We start from the raw sequence: 24,014 nt of genomic DNA on the forward strand, positions 1-24,014 counted from the left end.
CTCCAGGCAGTGATTTCCTGCCTCTGCTGCTGTTTCTCTCTCCCCTTGAGCCACCTCTTTTCCTCCTGGGCCCACGGGCTGCAGATGGCAACTGGCCCCTGTGTGCACACACTGCAGGACTGGGAGCAACTCCAAGCAAGTTATCTGATTAGCAAACCAGATAATCACCTGACTGAGGGGGTGGGAACAGGAAGGTTCCTGCACTTTTACATCTCCCGCCCCACATGGTATCACCCACTGCACTTTGGGAAGTGGGGTGGTGGAAATTGGGATTAACTCTTTATATCACATAGCCCTTATCAGTGAGATCAGCTGTGAGCAGGGGATACACCCTCAGCCAGGGCAGAGAATGAGGGGCACACTGGAGTACAGATAACCCTTGTGGAAGAGGACACCAGAGCCATCCAAGACTTCATCCTTACGGATGATCAAGCACATATGGACAGGGTCACTCAGGGGATCCCTCATCCCCAGGACAGTGCTGCCAGATGGAATGTTGGGGGCCTGATGGTTCCATAGCACTAGAGTGGAATGTTGGGGACCTGAGAGTTCCACAACAGACTGGGAGGGAGGAGAAGCTGAATGGGATACCCAGGAAAGGGCCCATCTCTCAGTTTCTGCCCTGGAGCTGGCTAAGGAAGCAGGAATGTAAGAAACCCCATTCCCCTCTCAGCCTGTCCCTTAGTGTGGGCATTTCTGCATTGGATCTGGACTGTGACCAGGGCCGGTGCAGCCCATTAGGCGACAGAGACTAACATTTGGGGGCCAGCGACCATGGCGGCCGGATGTTCGGCCACTGTGGTCGTTGGCAGTATTTCAGGGGCGGGATCTTCCGTCGCCTCTCGCGGGAGTGCCCTTTTGGGGGCAGGACCTTCCGCCGCATAGGGCGCCAAAAAGGCTGCCGGCGTTCCTGACTGTGACCTGGCAGAAGGGGGTAGCAGTGTGGCACTGCTCACGCTGTATGGTACAGATCAATATTGCACAGGAACTGACCCACAAAAGGGACAAGATTGGCCTCACAGACACACTTGATATCCCTTCCCCCTACCCTTTAGGATAGTGTGAAGAAAATAATTACATTCTGCAAGAAAAAACAACTTCATGTTCAGGTTGACTTTCTAACAACCCAGATTCCACAAGATCAACAAAATGCCTCTTCCAATAATAAGAGGTAGAAAAGAAACCCACTATCTGCCCTACTCGGAAGTCCTACTCTGAGGCCGCACTCCTCTGCCACAGCAGAAGTCCTGTTCTGAGCTCTGAATGATGATTACCTCCACATTTATTGCTCAGGCCTGCCTCTGCTGTGGATCTTCTGATGAATAATAAGGTACATCCTGGAACTAAAGCTCTTCCATGAGTTGGGGCATTTATAAGGTTACCCCCCATGAGGATTCTCTGGTACGTACGAAAGTCCAAGCTGAGACAGAAACTCTGGCTACAGTTGGGGCATTTATAGGGTCTCTCCAATGCATGGGTTCTCTCTCTAAAGAGCCCAAAGTGCTCACAGTAGCATCTCCCAGAATTGGGTGGCCTGTCAGGTTTACTCCTGGGCGTGGGTCCCTCAGCTGCCTGCTAAAATTTGGCCAGCCACTAAAACTCTTCCCACAATCGGGACAGTTATAGGGTCTCTCTCCTGTGTGGATCCTCTGGTGGACAAGGCTGGAACTTACACTGAAGCTCTTCCCACATTCATCACATCTGTAGGGCCGCTCCCCGGTGTGGGTTCTCAGATGATGGGCATGGGTGGAGCTTTGACTGAAGCCCTTCCCACAATGAACACACTTGTAGGGTCACTCGCCTCTGTGGATGCGCTCATGCCGGGTCAGGGCTGAGCGATCAGCGAAGGCCTTCCTGCAGTCAGGGCATTTGTAGGGTCGCTCCCCTGTGTGGATCCTCCTGTGTTGAATAAGCACAGAGCGGTGTTTGAAGCTCTTTTCACACTAGGGACATTTATAGGGTCTCTCACCTGTGTGGACCCTCTGATGGTTGGTCAGCGAGGAGCTGTGGCAGAACACTTTTCCACAGACAGGGCATTTGTAGGGTTTCATGCCTGTGTGGATCCTCTGATGTTCTAGGAGGTTGGAGGTCTGAGCAAAGCTCTTCCCGCACTCATCACACCTGTAGGGTTTCTCGCCTGTGTGGGCCCTGCAGTGCTTCATCAGGCTCGAGTTTTGCCCAAAGCTCTTCCCACACAGGGCACATGTGTAGGGTCGTTCCCCCGTGTGGCTCCTCTGATGGCGAAGGAGGTTGGAGCTGTCAGCAAAACTCTTCCCACACTGCAGGCATGTGTAGGGTCGCTCCCCAGTGTGGGTTCGCTGGTGCTCTAGGAACTTGGAGCTCTCAGCAAAGCTCTTCCCACACTCACACCCATAGGGTCGTTCCCCTGTGTGGCTCCTATGATGGCGAACGAGGTTGGAACAGTCAACAAAACTCTTCCCACGCTGGAGGCATTTGTAGGTTCGCTCCTCCATGTGGGTTCGCTGGTGCCTCCTTAGGGTCGAGCTCTGCTTAAAGCTTTTCCTGCAGTCAGAATATTTACGAGATTTTTCTTCCATGTCTCCACCCAGGGAAGGGATGGGATGGGATGGGGCGGGGCGTCTCCCTGGTGCTAACCAGCCCCGTACGGACTCAGGCTGGTGTCTCTCCCTGCTCAGGGCTTTGGGGCTCCCCGCCAGTGGCCTGTGCAGCTCTGGGCTCCAAGTCCCGGCCGGATGCGGATTCCCTCCTTTCTTCTCACCTCCGGGACAGGACGTAAACCCGCACAGCTGATCTGGAAACCCCGCTCCGACTGCTGCCCCAAGGCGGGCTCAGCTGGGGGGACCCTGCTGGGCTCAGCGGCACAGACCCCCCCGCGCTGCTCCAGAGCTGACTGGAGGGGGCGGGTGGAGTCTCTCCGGTACCAGCCGCGTTTCGGCTCCGACCCCCACGGCCCTGCGACCACTTCCTCCAGACAGCGATGTCCTGCCTCGGCCTCTCCCCGGCGCCCCCACTCACCGCCCGCCCAGCCGGGCCGAGCCCTTCCTGGGCCCGCTGCCTGCAGACTGGGGCTCGCCCCTCACAGCGTGGCGAGCCAGGCTCGGAACCCAGGCGTCCGGGGAGCTGCAGAATTCACACCCCGCTCCCGACCTGCCCTATTACAGCCCCCGCATGGCACCACGTGCCCCGGGAAGGGGCGGGGTTCGGATTAACCCTTCCCTGCCTGGCGACGGCGCGATATAGCTATAGCCTGGGCATTAGCGCGCCGCACCGTCATCCAGCCCAGGGGCCACTGGCGGGCAGCCAGCCCTTGTGGAAGGGAGCCCCGCCCGGGATCTCACCCAAGGCCTCAGTCCACCCTATGGATGTTCAAGCACAAATGGACACAGTCCCGCAGGGATCCCTTATCCCAAGGACAGTGCAGCTGGGCCAGAGGTTGGGACCCTGAAGGTTCCCTGGCAGCTGCATGGAATGTTGGGGCCCTGAGGGCTCCAAGGTGAACAGAATGTTGGGCCTCTGAGAGTTCTGAAGCAACTGGATGGAATGTTGGGGCCCTCAGGGTTCTGAGGCAGTGGTGGGTGAGAAGCAGACAAACTTGATTCCACAGGAAGGGGTTTCATGTCTCAGACTTTGACCTGGGGAGGGGTGTGTGGTGGGGGGTACCGACTGAGGCTCTAAGGAGGGGATGGTGCAAGCCCACCCATATCTAAGGCACCCCTCCTCCAGCCTAAGGCAGCGGGGGCTACTGGACCCAGCTCTCAAATGATTTTGAGGGACAACAAGTGGGGAAAAAAACACTAGGGATACAAATCTTAGGTTCAAAAACCTAGATCCAGCTGGGGCACCAGGCAGAGAACCCAGGACAGCGCTCACACCCATGCTCATGGCTCTGTGAAGAAGCAACCAACTAATATCCCAGGTGGGCCATGGGACTAGCGTGAAATATGTGCTTGCCCACCAAAGTTCCTCACCCTCCACAGGGGATAGGCAGTCTCACCACTTGGTGCTGGGGCAGGACACAAGGCTGAGGAAGTGAAGAGTGTGGAGCACAAGCCTCGACAGCTGTTTCCAAGGCACAGTTCAGAGGTGGGCCAGTGGCATAACACACAGCTGGCTCAGGTGGTGCATAGAGGGTGGCTGGGCAGGCTCACGGGTCAGGGGCCTAATTGTACTTGGGGTGGATAGCTGAGGAGGCAGAAATGTCTCATGGATTCATACTTCCTGCTCCCCACCCCGACAACTGCTTAGCAAGTTTGTCCACTGGAACTGGACTATAGCCACTACATCATTTCACTCTGGGGTCAATGAATGCTGAGCAGAAAGGTTTTGCATTAGGTGGGAAAGGCAGCTATTAGTACTCAGCAGATGGGTCTAACAAATATTTCTTAAGGCAAAACACTCAGCAAGTTGGGAAGCTCCTCTTCCAGCATCAGACAATACAACTTCAACCTCCCTTTGTTACACAAACTTACTTATCAGAGGGGTGGCCGTGTTAGTCTGGATCTGTAAAAGCAGCAAAGAGTCCTGTGGCACCTGCATCTGACAAAGTGAGTATTCACCCATGAAAGCTCATGCTCCAATATGTCTGTTAGTCTATAAGGTGCCACAGGACTCTTTGCAAACTTACTTATAATTTTTATTCTTTTCTTACGTATGTGTATTAGTCTCTCATTTCCATGTTAATTCTCCTCCCCCATCAGTACAAGTTTAATGTTCGTTCAAACTGGTCTTTTCTAGCTTTTTAATCACTGGATCTTTTCTTGTTCTCATGACCATGACTGCTCTGCAGTTTCTTACACATACATAGCTCTGCTTCTGCTGTTAAACGTTACCAGAACAAACTCTTAAAATCCACAGCAGGCTTCTGCCTAAATATGCCTTCATTCCCAACAGCTCTAGTTCTCATTTTGTGATTTTGTTTTGTATTGTGACCACTTCTCTCTTGTTTCTAGCAGAATGTCTATCTTTTCCCTCAATAAACCTTTTGTTTTTATTAGAAGTGCTCACAAGTGCTATGCGAGCAGTGAGGTAAGGTCAGACTAGTAAATTGGGGTACACTGCTCCTTTGGGAGCAGAGTATCTGGGATTTCTGTGAGTAATCAGTGTCAGGGGTTGGATGTCACAAGGGGGATGCTTCAGGGAGACTACAGTGCACCTCTTGTTACCTGCAAAGTACAAACAGGGCTAGCACAGCACAGAAGAGTGTGTTTGGTGTCTGAGCAACATAACTCGGTTGACTTAATCTTTGAGTGTAGACCTGGACGTAAGAAAGAAAAAATGAAATGGACAACTACAAAATGGGGAGCACTGGGGAGCAGTAATACTGCTGAAAAGGATCTGGGATTATAGTAGATCACAGATTGGACACGAGTCAATACAATACAGGGTAATATCGTGCTGGGGTGTATTCACAGGAGTGTTGTACGTAAGACAAGGGAGTTAACTGTCCTGCTCTACTCAGCCCTGGTGAGGCTTCACCAGGATACTGTGTCCAGGTCTGGGCACCACACTTTAGGAGAGATGTGGACAAACTGGACAGAGTCCAGAGGAGAGTAACAAAAATGATCAAAGGTTTAGACAACCTGATCTCTGATGGGGAAAAATGGAGCATATTTAGACTTTACAAAAGAAGATGGGAGGGGAGGACTTAACGTTTCAAATATGGCAAAGGCTATTATAAAAAGGACAGTGATCATTTGTTCTCCATGTTCACCAATGGCTGGACAAGAAGTAATCAGCTCAGTTTTTAGGCAGAATGATATAGGTTAGATATTGGGAAAATCTTTCTAATGTGAAAGATAGTTAAGCTCTGGAGCAGGCTTCCAAGGGAGGCTGTGGCCTCTCTGTCCCTGGAATTTTGGATGAACAGGTTGGACAAACAAACATGGATGATCTAGGTAGAATTGGTCCTGCTTCAGGGCAGGGGACTGGATGGGATGAGCTCAGGGGTCCCTTCCAGACCAACTTTTCTTTGTGAGGAATGAATGGTGATACAGTATTACTCCCTGTCTCTCCAAAGATGGTTTGGGATGAGAAGAACCTAAGTATATGGAGATATACACCTATCTCATAGAACTGGAAGGGACCCTAAAAGGTCATCGAGTCCAGTCCCCTGCCTTCACCAAGTACTGATTTTGCCCTAGATCCCTAAGTCACCCCCTCAAGGATTGAGCTCATTACCCTCTATTTAGCAGCTCAATGCTCAAACCACTAAGCTATCCCCCGTGAGCTCTACTGGAAGTACCTTGCCTGATACATCCTGGGATTGTGTTTGCCTTTTCAATGGTCACATGACATTGGGGCTCATAGGTACCCCAGCAATGGTGTTTATAAAACTAAAAGGTTAGGAAAGTAATCAAATGCTCTCTCCCCACTCTAAACAGTAATCCCCAAATCCTCCCAGACCTGGGACAGAACTCAGCCATCCTGACTCCTCCTCTAGCCCACTAGCCCCCACTCCCACAGCAGGGAATAGAAGCCAGGTGTCTTGACTACCAGCCCCCTGTGTTAACACACTAGACCCAACTTCTCTCCAGGTGCAGAGAATAAAACCCAGGAGTCCCAACATTCATCCCTCCCGCCGTTCTAGGAAGGGAGTGGGGTCTAATGGGATAGAACTGGGAATAGAACCCAGGAGTCCTGATAATCCAAGACCCCTGCTCTCGCCACCAAAGTCTGAGCTCCAAATTAAGCTTTCTTCCAAATTTATTCCTCAGGCCCATCCTGGGTATGTGTCATCAGATGTCTTGTGAAATTTGGCCAGTCACTAAAGTGCTTCCCACAGTTGGGACATTTACCGGGTCACTCCCCTGCATGGATCCTCTGGTGCATAATAAGCCTGGAGCGAACACTGAAACTCTTCCCACATTCATCGCATGTAAAGGGTCGCTCCCCCGTATGGGTCCGCTGATGCTGGGTGTGGTTGGACTTCTGGCTGAAGCTCTTCCCGCAGATGACACATTTGTAGGGTCGCTCACCAGTATGGACCCTCCGATGGCCTGTCAGCGAGGAGTTGTGGCAGAACACTCTCCCGCAGTCGGGGCATTTGTAGGGTTTCACGCCTGTGTGGATCCTTTGGTGCTCCAGGAGGTTGGAGCTCTGAGCAAAGCTCTTCCCGCACTCATCACACCTATAGGGTTTCTCGCCTGTGTGGGCCTTGCAGTGCTTCATCAGACTCGAGTTTTGCCCAAAGCTCTTCCCACACTGGGCACACGTGTAGGGTCGTTCCCCCGTGTGGCTCCTCTGATGGCGAAGGAGGTTGGAAGGGTCGGCAAAGCTCTTCCCACACTGGGCACACATGCAGGGTCGCTCACCTGTGTGGCTCCTCTGATGGCGAAGGAGGCTGGAGCTGTCAGCAAAACTCTTCCCACACTGCAGGCATTTGTAGGGTCGCTCCCCTGTGTGGGTTCGCTGGTGCTCTAGGAGCTTGGCGCTGTCGGCAAAGCTTTTCCCGCACTCACACCTGTAGGGTCGCTCCCCTGTGTGGCTCCTCTGATGGCGAAGGAGCTTAGAGCTGTCAGCAAAACTCTTCCCACACTGCAGGCATTTGTAGGGTCGCTCCCCGTGTGGTCGCTGTGCCTCCTTAGGGTCGAGCTCTGCTTTAAGCTTTTCCTGCAGTCAGAACATCTAGGGTTTTCATCATAAGGGCAGAGTCGTCTTTTACACTGGAATGGGGGTGTCTCCCTGGTGCAACCAGCCCCGTACGGACTCCGGCTGGTGTCTTCTCCCTGCTTCAGAAGCTTTGGGGTCTCCCCGCAGGGGCCTGTGCATGCTTGGGCTCAAGTCCCGGCCAGGCAAGTGCGGATTCCCTCTTTGTTCTCACCTCCGGGACAGGACGGAAACCCCGCTCCGAACTGCTGCCCAGGGCGGGCTCGGTGGGGACCCTGCTGGGCTCAGCGGCAACGGACCCGCCCCGCGCTGCTCCAGACTGCACGGGGGGGTGGAGTCTCTCCGGTACCAGCCGCGTTTCAACTCCGACCCCCCCGCGCCCAGTGACCACTTCCTCCAGGCAGCGATGTCCTGCCTCGGCCTCTCCCCGGCGCCCCCACTCACCGCCCGCCCGGCCGGGCCGAGCTCTTCCCGGGCCCGCTGCCTGCAGACTGAGGCTCGCCCCTCACAGCGCGGCGAGCCAGGCTCGGAACCCAGGCGTCCGGGGAGCTGCCGGACTCACACCCTGCTCCCGACCTGCCCTATTACAGCCCCTATGGCACCACGTGCCCCGGGAAGGAGCGGGGTTCGGATTAACCCTTCCCTGCCTGGCGAGGGCGGGATTTATAGCCTGGGCATTAGCGCGCCGCACCGTCATCCAGCCCGGGGGCCACCGGCAGGCAGCCAGCCCTTGTGGAAGGGAGCCCCGGCCGGGATCTCACCCAAGGCCTCGTCCACCCTATGGATGTTCCAGCACAAATGGACACAGTCCCGCAGGGATCCCTTATCCCACAAAAGTGCAGCTGGATGGAATGTTGGTGCCCTGCCCTGAAGGTTCTGTGGCAGCTGCACAGAATGTTGGGTTCCTGAGGGTTCCGAAGCAACTGGATGAAGCGTTTGGGTCCTGCGGGTTCTGAGGCAGTGCATGAGTGAGAAACAGACAAACAGGTTCCACTGGAAGGAATTTCATGCCTGAGCATTTGCTCTGGTGAGGCCTGTTGGGTACTGAGGATGGATGGGCCTACAGGGAGGAGCTACTGAACCCAGGTCTGATATTATTTTGAGGGACAACAAATTAAAGATACAGGGACATGAGTGAAAGTCACCGTTTGAAAGACAATGATTCAGAGGGGGGCACTGAGCAAGGAATCCGGGACAGTGCCCTGCTCCTCAAAGCCATCCAGGGAGCCAGTGGACATGGACCTGAGGAACTCTGCCTGGAAGTGTGATTTAAGGGAGGATTGAAAGTAGGCCCCATCCTTCCAGAACACCTCCCTGTCCAGCTTCCTCCTCCCAGTCTGGTGGATGGTCATCTTGGCCAGCACCAGGAGGAGCTCCACAACATAGGGTATTGAGGTTTTTTTCTTTTCCTGTGTGCCATGGAGATGCTTGCCCCATGAGACAGCCAGTATTTTTCCAGCCCAAAGGGTCAAGATATACAAGGAGAGAACAAAGGCTCCTCCTCCTTCCAGTAGAGGTTCTTCTCATCCCAAACCATCTTTGGAGACCCAGGGAGCAATGCAGTGTCACCATTCATTCCTGTCATAGAAAACCATCCAAGACAGATGGCTGTCCAGCCTCCTTTTGAAAACCTCCGGTGAAGGAGATTCCACCACTTCCCTAGGCAGTTTAGCGTTTTCATATCTTGTTCTCTTGATGCCTCCTCTGATTGTTGAGCTGCTTCTTTGCAGAACTTCTGCTTGTCCAATCTTTGTGATTTCTTCACTCCTTTGTGGAACAGTTTTTCTTCTTCCACCTTCCACTTTTCCTGCAAGGTTCTTGTTCTGTTACTTATCCACTTTTTCCTTGTGTACTTACACTTTCCAGTAACTTCCATTGCTGTATTTTGTATATCTTCCTTGACTGGTTCCTATTCGGTCTGCAGTGAGATTTCTTCATCATCACAAATTAATAACCTGAAATCCCCCCAACAAAGCATGGCCTTGTGTGCCTCCCTCGTGGAGTTTTCCTTTAATTTATCAAAATCAAATTTGGCCCAATTGCATCCATCTCTTTTGTGGACTTTCACTTAATCATTCCCATGAGTAGTTTGTGATCTCTGCCACACTCTCGAGACTCTAGCATCCAACAGTGGCCATGTGGGCCTTTCACTGATAAGAATCAGGTCTGTCAGGTTTTTGGTTTGACCAGCTGGTGAATTCCATCTAGCTGTGTGCATAACTCTGGGAGGAAACCAAGCACAGCCAATCATCAGGTTGTGTATCTCACAGCAAGTTCTTAACCTTTCCCCATTATGGTTTGCTCTCTCAGTGCCATGTAGTCCAACACTATTCATTTGCTTATCATGTCGGCTAACAATTGTGATGGTTCTCTCAGGGTATCCAGGATTGTAAGTCACCCTGTTACCCTCCTGCCTCTGGTGAGAGGGAGTCGTGACTGGGAGTTAACTCCCTATCACCACCTCCTTCAGCCACCAAACACTCTCCTCTGGGCTATGCCAGCCCTGTCTTTACCTTACAGGTAAAGAAGTTCACTCTAGTCTCCTTGAAGCATTCCCGTTGTGACACACAGCCCCTGACACTGGAGTAGTGTAGCCCAATTTACGAGTCTGACCTTACCTCACCGCTTTCAGAGCACTTATAATAAAACAAAAGGTTTCCACTAGAAACAAGAGAGAGGTGGTCACAGCACAAAACAAAATCACAAAACAAGAACTAGAGTTGTTGGGAATGAAGGCATATTTAGGCAAAGCCTGCTGTGGATTTTAAGTTTGTTCAGATAACGTTTAATAGCAGAAGCAGAGCTATGTATGTGTAAGAAACTGCAGAGCAATCATGGTCATGAGAACAAGAAAAGATCCAGTGACTAAAAAGCTAGAAAAGACCGGTCTGAACTAACATTAAACTTCTACTGATGAGGGAGGAGAATTAACATGGAAATGGAAGATTAATACACATATATAAGAAAAGAATAAAAATTATAAGTAAGTTTGCAAAGAGTCCTGTGGCACCTTATAGACTAACAGACATATTGGAGCATGAGCTTTCATGGGTGAATACTCACTTTGTCAGATGCAGGTGCCACAGGACTCTTTGCTGCTTTTACAGATCCAGACTAACACGGCCACCCCTCTGATAAGTAAGTTTGTGTAACAAAGGGAGGTTGAAGTTGTATTGTCTGATGCTGGAAGAGGAGCTTCCCAACTTGCTGAGTGTTTTGCCTTAAGAAATATTTGTTAGACCCATCTGCTGAGTACTAATAGCTGCCTTTCCCACCTAATGCAAAACCTTTCTGCTCAGCATTCATTGACCCCAGAGTGAAATGATGTAGTGGCTATAGTCCAGTTCCAGTGGACAAACTTGCTAAGCAGTTGTCGGGGTGGGGAGCAGGAAGTATGAATCCATGAGACATTTCTGCCTCCTCAGCTATCCACCCCAAGTACAATTAGGCCCCTGACCCGTGAGCCTGCCCAGCCACCCTCTATGCACCACCTGAGCCAGCTGTGTGTTATGCCACTGGCCCACCTCTGAACTGTGCCTTGGAAACAGCTGTCGAGGCTTGTGCTCCACACTCTTCACTTCCTCAGCCTTGTGTCCTGCCCCAGCACCAAGTGGTGAGACTGCCTATCCCCTGTGGAGGGTGAGGAACTTTGGTGGGCAAGCACATATTTCACGCTAGTCCCATGGCCCACCTGGGATATTAGTTGGTTGCTTCTTCACAGAGCCATGAGCATGGGTGTGAGCGCTGTCCTGGGTTCTCTGCCTGGTGCCCCAGCTGGATCTAGGTTTTTGAACCTAAGATTTGTATCCCTAGTGTTTTTTTCCCCACTTGTTGTCCCTCAAAATCATTTGAGAGCTGGGTCCAGTAGCCCCCGCTGCCTTAGGCTGGAGGAGGGGTGCCTTAGATATGGGTGGGCTTGCACCATCCCCTCCTTAGAGCCTCAGTCGGTACCCCCCACCACACACCCCTCCCCAGGTCAAAGTCTGAGACATGAAACCCCTTCCTGTGGAATCAAGTTTGTCTGCTTCTCACCCACCACTGCCTCAGAACCCTGAGGGCCCCAACATTCCATCCAGTTGCTTCAGAACTCTCAGAGGCCCAACATTCTGTTCACCTTGGAGCCCTCAGGGCCCCAACATTCCATGCAGCTGCCAGGGAACCTTCAGGGTCCCAACCTCTGGCCCAGCTGCACTGTCCTTGGGATAAGGGATCCCTGCGGGACTGTGTCCATTTGTGCTTGAACATCCATAGGGTGGACTGAGGCCTTGGGTGAGATCCCGGGCGGGGCTCCCTTCCACAAGGGCTGGCTGCCCGCCAGTGGCCCCCGGGCTGGATGACGGTGCGGCGCGCTAATGCCCAGGCTATAGCTATATCGCGCCGTCGCCAGGCAGGGAAGGGTTAATCCGAACCCCGCCCCTTCCCGGGGCACGTGGTGCCATGCGGGGGCTGTAATAGGGCAGGTCGGGAGCGGGGTGTGAATTCTGCAGCTCCCCGGACGCCTGGGTTCCGAGCCTGGCTCGCCACGCTGTGAGGGGCGAGCCCCAGTCTGCAGGCAGCGGGCCCAGGAAGGGCTCGGCCCGGCTGGGCGGGCGGTGAGTGGGGGCGCCGGGGAGAGGCCGAGGCAGGACATCGCTGTCTGGAGGAAGTGGTCGCAGGGCCGTGGGGGTCGGAGCCGAAACGCGGCTGGTACCGGAGAGACTCCACCCGCCCCCTCCAGTCAGCTCTGGAGCAGCGCGGGGGGGTCTGTGCCGCTGAGCCCAGCAGGGTCCCCCCAGCTGAGCCCGCCTTGGGGCAGCAGTCGGAGCGGGGTTTCCAGATCAGCTGTGCGGGTTTACGTCCTGTCCCGGAGGTGAGAAGAAAGGAGGGAATCCGCATCCGGCCGGGACTTGGAGCCCAGAGCTGCACAGGCCCCTGGCGGGGAGCCCCAAAGCCCTGAACAGGGAGAGACACCAGCCTGAGTCCGTACGGGGCTGATTGGCACCAGGGAGACACCGCTCCCCCCCGCCCCATCCCAGGGTAGAGACATGGAAGAAAAATCCCACAGATGTTCTGACTGCAGTAAAAGCTTTAAGCAGAGCTCGACCCTAAGGAGGCACCAGCGAACCCACACGGGGGAGCGACCCTACAAATGTCTCCAGTGTGGGAAGAGCTTTGCTGACAGCTCCAACCTCCTTCGCCATCAGAGGAGCCACACGGGGGACAGACCCTACACGTGTGCGCTGTGCGGGAAGAGCTTTGGGCAAAACTCGAGCCTGATGAAGCACTGCAGGACTCACACGGGTGAGAGACCCTACAGATGTGATGAGTGTGGAAAGAGCTTCTCGGAAAGCTCCAAGCTCCTAGAGCACCAGAGGATTCACACAGGCCTGAAACCCTACAAATGCCTTAACTGTGGGAAAGTGTTTTGCCACAGCTCCTCACTGACCAACCATCAGCGGGTCCACACAGGTGAGAGACCCTATAAATGCCCCGAGTGCGAGAAGACTTTTGGACGCCGCTGCATGCTCATTCGACACATGAGGATCCACACAGGGGAGCGACCTTACAAATGCCCCCACTGCGGAAAGACCTTTGCCGTTCTCTCAGTCCTGATCCAGCATGAGCGGATCCACACAGGGGAGAAACCCCACAAATGTGCCCACTGCGGGAAGTGTTTCAGCGATCCCTCCGTCCTGACCCGGCATGAGCGCATCCACACAGGCGAGCGACCCTACAAGTGTGTTCATTGCGGGAAGGGCTTCAGTCAAAGCTCCACCCATGCCCAGCATCTGAGAACCCACACTGGGGAGCGGCCCTATAGATGTGATGAGTGTGGGAAGAGCTTCAGTGTAAGTTCCAGCCTTGTTGTCCACCAGAGGATCCACACAGGAGAGAGACCCTATAAATGTCCCAATTGTGGGAAGAGCTTTAGCGGCTGGCCAAATTTTAGCAGGCATCTGAGGACCCACGCCCAGGAGTAAACCCGACAGGTGACCCAATTCTGGGAGATGTTACTGTGAGCACTTAGGGCTCTTTAGAGAGAACCCACCCATTGGAGAGATGCTGTAAATGCCCCAACTGTAGCCAGAGCTTCTGTCTCAGCTCGGAGCTTCGTAGGTACCAGAAAATCCACATGGGGGGTAACCCTATAAACGCTCCAACTGATGAAAGAGCTTTAGTCCCAGGCTGTACCTTATTATTCATCAGAGGATCCACAGCAGAGACAGGCCTGAGAAAAATAAATGTGGAGGTAAGCGTCATTCAGAGCTCCAAACAGGACTTCTGCTGTGGCAGAGGAGTGGGGCCTCCGGGTTAGAGTGGGGTGGATAGTGAGTTTCTTTTCTACCTCTTATTTTTGGAAGAGCCATTGTGTTGATCTTGTGCAATCTGAGTTGTTAAAAATTCAACTTGAACGTGAAGTTGTCTTTTCTTGTAGAATGTAACTTTTCTTCACATGATCATAAAGGGGGGTGGGGGGCAGGAATCAAGTGTGTCCGTGAGGCCAATCTTGTCCCCTTGGGGGTCAGTTCCTGTGTACCATTGAGATATGGGCCCTTTCCTAGGGCAGCCCGTTCAGTTGCTCCTCCCAAGGAATCAGAGTTAGAGCAATGCTGAGCTCTTTTGAAAATAGCACCTGTAAGGTTCAATAGCAGAAGTTCTTCCCCTCCTGTGGACATATGGTAGGTTGTTTAGGAAATTATTTAGTAATTTTAAATATAAATACTCTTGTTTTACAGGGAAAGATCAAATGCACAGATGAGGGAATGCCCTTCACTATTTCTTGTAAATCCAGCAATTCTTTACAGCTGGGATATTGGGTACTTAATTCCCCCAGGGTCCTTGGAAAATCCCAGCATGCATTATCACCTCTAAGAAACAGCGGGTGGGAAATTTAAAAATAATCCTCAGGAGAAATTATTCCCTCGTGAAATGGGATCTGTTCTTTGCAAAGTGTGTTCTTTCAGGCTTCTTGCATCATAGTACATGAACACACAGATACATATACATACACACACGCCATTCAGATGTTGTAACCAGCACAATGGATGTCACCACTATGAAGCAGCTAGAATTTGTTTTCAAAACCCCTCTACTTGCTTTGTGACTCAAATATCTCCAAGGGTTTTTTGTACCTCGAAATCATGTACCTTGACTTTGTGCTTCCTGGTTTTCAGAGATTTAGGTTCAGCCACTCTGAAAGGGGACAGGGCACCAATTGGCAACATTAATCAAGTTGTGAGGCATATAAATAAGGGATGGGCATATAGGTCCGTTCTTGAGGCCCATGAGGGTGCAGGGATAGGCACTAAGACAGCCTCTCCGGGCCACTTCCTACCTCCTTTTTCCTGCTCCAGGATACATGATGTCCACATAAGCACCAGGTTGCCTGCCCACCTCCAACTCAGGGGCTTCCGGTCACTGACAGTCCTTTTCCCAGCCAGGGCCTGGCTGCATCCTGTCCTGGAGGAGGTTCTGCCCTGTCCAGCCCCCACTGAGCCACTGGCTCCCTTTTAAACCCCGCCTCCAGCTGGAGCATGCTCAGCAAGGGCGGAGGGACAGGGCCTCCTGAGCCTGGAGCTGCTCTTGTATCCATTGCTGTCCAGTGAGGGATTTATACATGTCATCACAACATCCCAGAAGGATGTTTGCTTTTTCTGCAACAGTGTTACATTGTTGACTCATATTTAGCTTGTGATCCACTGTGACCCCCGGATCCTTTTTTGCAGTGCTCCTTCCTAGTCGTTTCCCATTTTGTATGTGTGCAACTGATTGTTCCTTCCTCAGTGCAGTATTTTGCATTTGTCTTTACTGAATTTAATCCTCTTTATTTCAGACCAATTCTCCAGATCATCCTGAATTCTAATCCTATCCTCCAAAACACTTGCAATCCCTCCCGGCTTGGTATCGTCTGCAAACTTTACACGTGTGCGCTCAGTACCGTTATCCAAGTCATTAATGAAAATATTGAATAGTTATGAGATCCAAGACCGACCTCTAAAGTACCCCACTAGATGTGCCCTCCCAGATTGTCAGCAAACCAGTCATAACTACACTTTGAGTATGGTCTTTCAATCAGTAGTGCACACACCTTTCTGTAGTTTCATCTAGACCACATTTCCCTAGTTTGCTTATGAAATTGTCATGTGGAATTGTGTCAAAAGCCTTCTTAAAATCAAGCTATAGCCCATCTACTGCGTCCCCCCTTTTCACTAGGCCAGTAATCCTGTCAAAGGTAATCGGGCTGGTTTGGGGTGATTTGTTCTTGACAAACCCATGCTGGCTATTCCTTATAAACCTGATTATCCTCCAGGTGCTACAGACTGATGGTTTGTTTAACAGTTTGTTCCCGTCTCTTTGCAGCTATCGAAGTGAGGCTGACTGGTCTATAATTCTCCGGTCCCTTTGCTCCTCTTTGTAAAGACTTAGGTCTTCATCCCAATTCTAGGCTCCGCTTGCAATTCCCAAAACTCCCACCAAACCCTTTAGGCACCTAAACAAACTCAGCAGCTGCATTTTCTGGGTAAAAATTCCTTGGGGGCCTATGCCTCTGAACATGCACACTGCTGCATTATCCTAGGCATCTGGATGGTGATATCCAATTGAACTCCCGGAGTGATTCATGAATCAGGGAAGATGGTAGGTGAGGGCAGGTGTTGATCTGGTAGGTGTGCTCAGAGGCGAACTACTGGATCAGGGCCCATTCAGAATCTGTCTGGAGTAGGACAAGATGGGTGACTCTACTCTCTAGCCCAGTGGGTCACACACTTGCCTGGGATGTGGGAGACCTACGTTCAATTCCCCAATTGGGCAGAGGGGAGAAAGGATTTGAACAGAGGTCTACCCCGTCGGAGGTGATTGCTCTAAACCCTGCAAGGTGGGCACCTCCTCCTCTGGCTATTTTGTGGGGAGTGAGGCACCAGCTTAGCTCATTCTCCCAAGACACAGCTGAGGCACCTAAGCTGCCTGGCTCCAGGAGAGGAGTTCCCATTCATGGGTTGCCAGACAGAGCTCAGTGACAACTACAAGGTGTTTGGCCACCATGCTAGAATGACCCCATACTGACGATCTGCAATTGTTCTCCCTATACCAGTGCATGGAGAGAGAGGACCCGGGCATCCAAGGAGAAAGTGGTACAACACAATATCTAAAACCATCCAGGCAACCCCACGGGGGGCTCAAAAGAGGTGTGGATGGAATCCACTCATAACCACCCCCCTACCCAAACTTAGTTTTGGAAAAAGGACATGCTGATGATAGTGATGGTATATGGCTCAGGATACAGACAAAGGACTCAGCATCTATGGAACACAACACAGAGTACAAGATACAGGCAAGGCTATATAAGCTGTGCGGGAAAAGGGCTAATGCAATCCTTGAAATGTACAGAGAGGAGAAGTGAGTAGGAAGAGGGAGGTGAGTTGATCTCCATATACAGCAACAGGTATAGCTGCCGCGCTAGCATTGTGCTGCGGTAGCATGTCTAGTGTAGACATACGCCCAGTCTCTTCCTAGCGGACGGCAGGGAGCAGGCAGCTGGGGACAAGGAGCTTGCTTAGAGATTCTTCTGATTTACCCCACAAACTTCCAGATACAAAGCAACTTGTTCCCTAGTGAGAAGCCATCGAGGGAGCTTGTGTTGGGAGCCATAGTCTCAGAGCTGTCCTCAGAACAGCCAAAAATATACACAAACCTGCTGTTTTGCAATAGGCACAACTGCCTTCACAGGGCGCCATCAGGTTTAATTGCCAGCACACAGGTTTAATCAGGTCAAGGAGTAAGCATTTGGTTCTATCAGCCTCTTGGGAAGGATAAGTAAAGGTAGATTCTCATTGCCCTGTAGTCCTCTCCCCTTCAGTGTCCCCTAAAATCCCCACGCTTCTGGGACCTCGTCCTTATGAAACCCACCGGCTAAGGCCCCATTCACGCTGCAGAAAGAACTGGGATTTTGTAACAGATTGGAGGGACTCTCAGGCTTTACCGGTTACAAGTCAAAGGGGGCATTTTCTGTTTTCCAGTTCACACTCTGCAGATGTGTTTTTCGAAGTAAATTGTGAAACATCCTGGGCAGCTATTCCACACTGGCCATGCAGCAAGGACTGTTTTTCGGGCGTGGGGGGCAGGGTTGTTTTGTTTTGTTTTTCAGACACTCTCAGCAGACTGTGGGATGCAGTCATGGGCGGGAGTAGGACTTGAATGACCAGCTGAGGGTACCTACCACACAGGAAAATCCCTGTGTGCTTAGCCACCTGCAGGAACCCTGGGATAGACTGAGCAGCTAGAGATGGAAGCTGTGAGTTAAGATGCACCATTGGTAACATTCTTAACATTATTTGTGCACATGAGCTGTATCTTCAGCCAATAGCACACTAGCCAGTTAATGCATGGTAGAAAGCTGCTGTGTGAGCGAGGCATGACTGATTTAGTCCTGCTGAAGGTGTGAAAGAGGGTTAGTTTAATTTGCCAATGCACCAGTTAGATTTAAAGCAAACTAGATCCGTTGTATACGGGATGTGGCCAATATTAGAATGGAATCTAATAGGATAATCCCTTCCTATTGAATGCAGAGAATGCTAGTTCAGTCATTTAACGCTAGCTTCTCTTCAAGTCAACATTAAACTTGAACAGTGTCTCTCCAATCAGGACACTGGTTATTCTTAACCAATCAAGAATGTATGAATTCACCGAGAACCACCCTATTGTAGAACCAACAATTCACCAATCTAGTGTAGATACAACCACCGTTCTGGGGATGTACTGAATATACACAATACAGTCTTGCGAGCATTGAGGCGCTGCAATCATTATCAATGAACGATACAAGTCACTAAGGTTTCTTATGACATTTATTATGACATCAGGCATCAGTACTTTAGTACCTGACACATTATGGCAGTTCCAAGGAGGTACTTATCTTTAAGACACTTTGAAAAACATGAGCGCGGCTACTTGAATGGATTGGTGCAAAAGAGACAAATTTAGACTATTAAAAGCAGTTGATTAAAGTTATTATTTTAAATCACTCGCAGGCCAGTTTGAGTTTATAAAGGAGAGCGTGCTTATAGCATTGGTGAAAATCTATAGTGTTGTTACGTGATGTCTCACTAGAGAATACTGACTTAATACAACCTTCAGTTTATGTTAAAGAACAGAAGGGGAAATACAATCTTTGAAATGAAATCTCACCTCCTCTTCTTATCCTGTTAACCCTGGGTAAGGGGGAGAATGCTTCCAAACATCTGGGGATACTGCAGCTTCTTCTGGGGGTTCAGCCAACCCCAGACTCCTCCCACAGGGTGACCTCAGTTTTATAGACCCTTACTCCAGTCCTTGTTGGAGGGGGGCCTCCCTGTAATTTCTACTGGTCAAGCCAACCGAGTGCTTAGATTTCAGCTCAGTTTCTCTGCTGCTTCCATGGGTAACCAGTAGACGGCGGTAGTGTACAACAAAAGTTGTCAATCCTTTTCCTATGTCTTTTTATGTTTGATTCATTTCAAGGATTGTATTTCATATTAGCCTGCCTCATCTATTGCCTGCAGCGTAGTTGTAGCCATGTTGGTCCCAGGATACTAGGGAAACAAGATGGGTGAAGTGATATCTTTTATTGGAGCAGCTTAAGACTAAAACACATTTTGTATTGAATTCTTCTAAGCAGAAGTGTTATTTTGGAAAATAGTTACTGTTTAATAGGGTTGTTGCAGCGCAAAGGAATTTTATCACTATCACTTTTCACAGCAGACTTAGCGCCCCATTGCCACCCTTATTTCTGTGCCGCTGCTGTGACTTCTGCCCCAGCAAGTCTGCTGTGAAAAGTGATATTTGTATGTTCGTTAATTTCACTTTTCACAGCTTCCCTGCACTGAAGGCAGCGCTGCCACCAGCAGCAGCACGGGAATGAGAGTAGCTTTGTTTCACTAGTATCCTGGGACCAACACGACTACAACTACAAACTACAACTATGCTGCTTGCAATAAATGAGGCAGGCTAATATGAAATACAATCCTTGAAATGAATCAAACAAAAAGATTGATAGGAAAAGGATTGAAAACTTTTGTTGTACGCTACCACCATCTACTGGATACCCATGGAAACAGCAGAGAAACTGAGCTGAAATCTGAGCACTTGGTTGGCAAATAGCCAGTAAAAATAAAAGTTATCACCTCACCTATCTTGTGGTGATGTTTATTGGAATTTCACCCCTTTTAACAATTTATTTTAATAATTCAAGGCTATATCCTGGTGAGGTCGTTATATCTTTCAGTCTTCCGTTTCATGCGATCCAATGCCTATTGCTTCTGGAGTGCAACCATCATATATCAATAAAACAAACAAAATCCATTAGTCTTCTAAATTTGGTGGATAAATTCCATACATTCTTTGATTGTATATACGCATTTCATACTATTTAGTTTTCACAATAGCCCAGAAGACATTATCCACATAGCAAGAGAGTTTATCTGATTCACAGAGCAGACAAGTGTGCAGCTTCTAAATTTGGGGAGGAAGACATATTGATAGGACAAAACAGATCATCCATGGTATATTTGATTGATTAGCACAACAGATGTATAGTTTCGCATTTGGGATGAAAACATGTGCTTTGGTTTCTTGGGGTAACAGTTCGCGCTATTAGACCTTCAGTCTGCCAGCTTCCCCACCCATCATTTGATCCACTCCCAGTGTGCCATGGGGAAGCAGGGTATCACCCTACTTGGTGACTTTTTTGAGGTCTTTTTAGCTATATTGGGAGTGAAAAAGAGGTTTTATCCATATGACCACTATGAGTGAGATTCTTGCTTAGGCAATTAACAATCTCATTCAGCCATTTTAGGTTCTATTTTGGGGAAGAAGTGGAACTCCAGACCTTGGCTGATCGGGGGGGTTGCGAGGTTGTTATATGGGAGTCATGAGTCAGGGGCTGTGCCAGCCTCTTCCCAGTGGGGGGGGCTGAGGTGGGCTAGAACAATGGTGCACCAACTGGGAGGTGTGCCTGAGATTCTCTGGTGAGGGACACGAAGAAACTTTATTAATAATCCCTTTGCACAGCAGACTTAGCACCCTATTGCACTGCTGCTGGCGGCAGTGCTGCCTTCAGAGCAGGGAGGCTTAGACAGGTTTGATTTCTGCCTGAAGCCTTGCCCGCATTCAGTGCACTCATGAGGCTTTTCCCCCATGTAAGTCTTCTGGTGCTGGACAAACCCCAATCTCCAATTGAAGCTGTTCCCATAGTCCAAGCAGCCGTAGGGTCTTTCACCTGAGTAGGTCCTCTGATGCACCAGGAGGTTGAATCTGTGGGATAAGCCTACCCTGCACTGGAGATATCTGTGGGACGTTCCCCCATGTGGTTCATTTGGTGCTTCCTAAGATTTGACCTCCGAGTAAACAGTTTCCCACAATCGGGGCATTTATAGGATTTCTCTTCTATGGGGCATTTCATCAGGTGGTGAACGAGGTACGCTTTGAGAGCGAAGCTTTGCCCACATGTGGTACATTTGTGAGGGCTCTCTTGCCGGTGCCTTAACTGATGCTGGGACAGGCTGTATTTCTGACGAAAGCTTTTCCCACACTGGGGACATGTGTAAGGTCTCTCCCCAGTGTGGACCTTAAGGTGTCTGGTCAGGGTTGATTTCTGCACAAAACTTTGCCCACACTGAGTACATTTGTGAGGTCTCTCTTGCCGGTGCATTAACTGATGCTGGGAAAGGTTGCACTTCTCACTGAAGCTTTTCCCACACTGGGGACATGTATAGGGTCTCTCCCCAGTGTGGACCTTCAGGTGTCTAGTCAAGTTTGATTTTTGCACAAAGCTTTGCCCACATTCCCTGCACTGATGAGGTGCTTTCCCCGCATGGGATCGCTGGTGATGGCAGAGCACCGAGTTCCCCTTGAAACTCTTCCCACAGTCGGGGCATTTATGGGGTTTCTGTCCTACGTGGGCTCTCTGAGGATTATGATCATCACACCCAACAGGTCTCTCCTCCCCCATGGGGTCTCCCTGCTGCCATCCTGCTCCACCGGGGTCTTCCCACTCAGGGCTCCAGGACATCCTGTTTGGCTCTGCTCCTGCAGGCTCTTTCTGCTGTGGATTCTCCTCCTCTATCCTGGCACCTGCTGGGACAAAGAGAGAATCCAGTCAGGGCTCGTTCCCTGTGCCAGGGAGAGGGGCACAGGGGTTTGTTGCTGAGCAGAAAACTTGATGGGCAGGAAGCAAATCCCCCAAACCCTTCCCTGAGAGGAGAGGAGGGGCCAGTTCTGCCCCAATAGCCCAGCTGAGCCCTCTGAGAAAAGTTGGAGGAGGGGCGGCTCCTGCCAGGGATGGGAATCTGGGAGTGTCACTTGCTGTGATGACAAGGACCTGCTAGGGACAGTACTGACAGAGACAAGGTAGAACAGAAGGGAGATAGGGGGAGACCCCAGCAGCTTTTCCCTTTCCTCCCGGACAGTCTCTGAGCCGGTGTCGCTCATTCCTCACCTGTGCAGGCGCCTCGCAGAGTCTCCCTTTCCTCAGAGCCCTGGAGATCCGGGACCCTAAGCTCTTCCCCTCGCTCCATGTGAGAGACCATGGCCAGGTCATGGATGGGGAATCCTGCCCAGGGGAAAGAAACGCACAAGATGGCACTTCGTGAAATCTCCCCCAGGGCTCGGTACGGACAACTGTTCCTTGATTTTAACACCAGCCCTGCTCTCTGCTGGGGGAAGTGGGATCTGCATTGTGGGGTGATGGTCTCTGTGCTGCTGGGTCTGGGGGATCCAGAGGCCAATCCCCCAAAGGCATCAGAACCTTCCTTCCCCCCAACCCCAGCTGCTAATCCCTGAGGAGAAGGTTCTCCTCACCCAGTGAGATCAGAGGCTCTTCTTTATTCTCCTTCACCTCCCTGCAGATCTTGCCCTGCTCTGGGGCCAGCACTGCCCGCTGTGCTCTGGAGGAGCATGCAGCCTCCTCCTTCCATGTCACCGGCTCCTGGAACAACAAAGACCCCCGCTCAGCACCTGCAATCCTCGCCAGACCCACTCGCCCCCCATCAGCCAACAAACCATCCGATGGAAGCTCCTGCATGCAGTCCTAGAAGAGAATGGTCTCATGTCCCATTCCCCACCCCCATTAGCCAGCCAGTCCTGCTGCCCTGGGGCCGGATGAGAGCTGGTGACGCTGGTGGGAACATAGGCAGGATCTGCTCTGTTTGGTAAACTAGGCACATGCAAACACAATGTGTTTCAATACATCCAGATGAAAGGGTATCCCCCTGGGAACAAAGAATACAGGCCTTACTGACCCCACGAGGGACTCTCTCCTGGAAAGCACTGATTCCAACAGGGATTCTGGTGTCATTGTCGACAGACCACTGGACATGGAGCTCTCAGTGAGATGCTCTGGGGAAAAAGGGCCAGTGTCATCCGTGGCTGTTTAAACAGGAGCGGCGAGGAAGGAGGTGATTTGACCTCTTTGCGTGGCTTTGGGGAGACCAGTATTAGAAAACACTGTCCAAGGATGTTGACAAACTGGAGAGGGTGCAGAGAAGAGCCACAAAAATGATTCAGGGGCTAGAAACGATGCCTTACACAGAGGGACTTGGCTCACTCTGTTTATCAGAAAGGTAAAGAGTTGACTTCACTTTGGTGTATAAGTATCTTCACAGGGAGAAAATTCATTAAAATGTAGGTTCTACGTTCATACACACAAACACACACACATCCCGCTACTTACACACAATGCATTATTAACCTGTGGAACTCATTTCCACTAGATAGCACTGAGGCCTGGAGCTCAGTGGAGGATCAGCTAGGAACATGGATAATGAGAACCTCTCTAGGTACTCTATTAGCTCAAGTGAAAACTGTTTTTAGGAGGAATCTGCTTCTGGGCACAACTCAACAACTAGCTGACAGGATTAGGAAGACACTTGGATGAGGGGCAAATTGTGCCACCTTTGTCCACTACTGGATTTCTTTCATGTACCTACAAAGGGCCTAAATATTAGCCACCAGTGTCGCTTGTTCCTATGGGGACTGAACAATGTCATGGCAGATGGTGAAAGAAAAGAGCTGATTTTGGCGAGGGGCATAGGGAAAGAGACTCATATCGCAGTCTTCTACTACATCAAAAACACACCAACCTGGCTGTATCGCTCGGGGCTGTGATTCTTTGCAGAATTCTTCTGCCAACCTAGCTACCGCCGCTCCAGGGGGTGGATTTGCTGCAGTGACAGAAAAACCCCTTCCATTGCTGAAGTGTCTGCACGACACCAGCAGAGCTGCAGCACTGGAGTTGTGCTGCGATCACACGTGTAGTGTAGACATACCCCCAGTCTCTTCCCAGTGGACGGCAGCGAGCAGGCAGCTGAGGAGACTCTCCAGGGGGATCCATTTTTCAGAAACAAGGGATTCACCCCCCCACCTTCCAGACTCAATGTGTTCCCTAGTGAGGAGCCATGGGGTGGGAGATGGGGAGG

The 24,014-nt window shown here is 50.9% G+C and overlaps 3 protein-coding genes across 9 annotated transcripts in view; 1 reads left to right on the forward strand and 2 right to left on the reverse strand.

The window, feature by feature from the left end:
• The window catches only part of LOC116815086 (uncharacterized), a 669,588-nt gene that overhangs the window by 636,767 nt on the left and 8,807 nt on the right, over positions 1-24,014 (reverse strand). For 4 of the 7 annotated variants that reach the window (XM_075065886.1, XM_075065884.1, XM_075065885.1 and 1 more), the window contains 3 exons: positions 22,399-22,525; positions 22,037-22,150; positions 18,397-21,675 (listed from right to left, as the gene is read on the reverse strand). The exons of 1 other annotated variant lie outside the window; for it this stretch is intronic. In XM_075065886.1, the coding sequence (XP_074921987.1) occupies positions 20,867-21,675; positions 22,037-22,150; positions 22,399-22,525 (1,050 nt within the window). In that variant the 3' untranslated portion in view covers positions 18,397-20,866. Of the gene's footprint in view, positions 1-18,396; positions 21,676-22,036; positions 22,151-22,398; positions 22,526-24,014 lie in introns of those variants that run through there. 2 more of the 7 variants (XM_032763133.2, XM_032763139.2) reach the window with 2 other exon arrangements.
• Positions 1,116-8,939, reverse strand: LOC116815077 (uncharacterized). The gene is given in 3 exon segments (XM_075064639.1): positions 1,116-2,394; positions 6,785-7,590; positions 8,784-8,939. Coding segments are annotated over 3 exon segments (1,986 nt in total). The 3' UTR covers positions 1,116-1,370.
• On the forward strand, positions 12,096-13,979 carry LOC116815102 (uncharacterized). The gene has a single exon (XM_032763181.2). The coding sequence runs from the start codon at positions 12,612-12,614 to the stop codon at positions 13,545-13,547; it is 936 nt and encodes a 311-aa protein (XP_032619072.1). The 5' UTR covers positions 12,096-12,611; the 3' UTR covers positions 13,548-13,979.

Source organism: Chelonoidis abingdonii, chromosome 4 (genome assembly GCF_003597395.2).
Source record: "Chelonoidis abingdonii isolate Lonesome George chromosome 4, CheloAbing_2.0, whole genome shotgun sequence".
Classification (NCBI taxonomy): domain Eukaryota; kingdom Metazoa; phylum Chordata; order Testudines; family Testudinidae; genus Chelonoidis; species Chelonoidis abingdonii.

Excerpts from the sequence above, each read along its gene's own strand:
- LOC116815102 (XM_032763181.2), top strand. The coding sequence starts at position 12,612 with ATGGAAGAAAAATCCCACAGATGTTCTGACTGCAGTAAAAGCTTTAAG.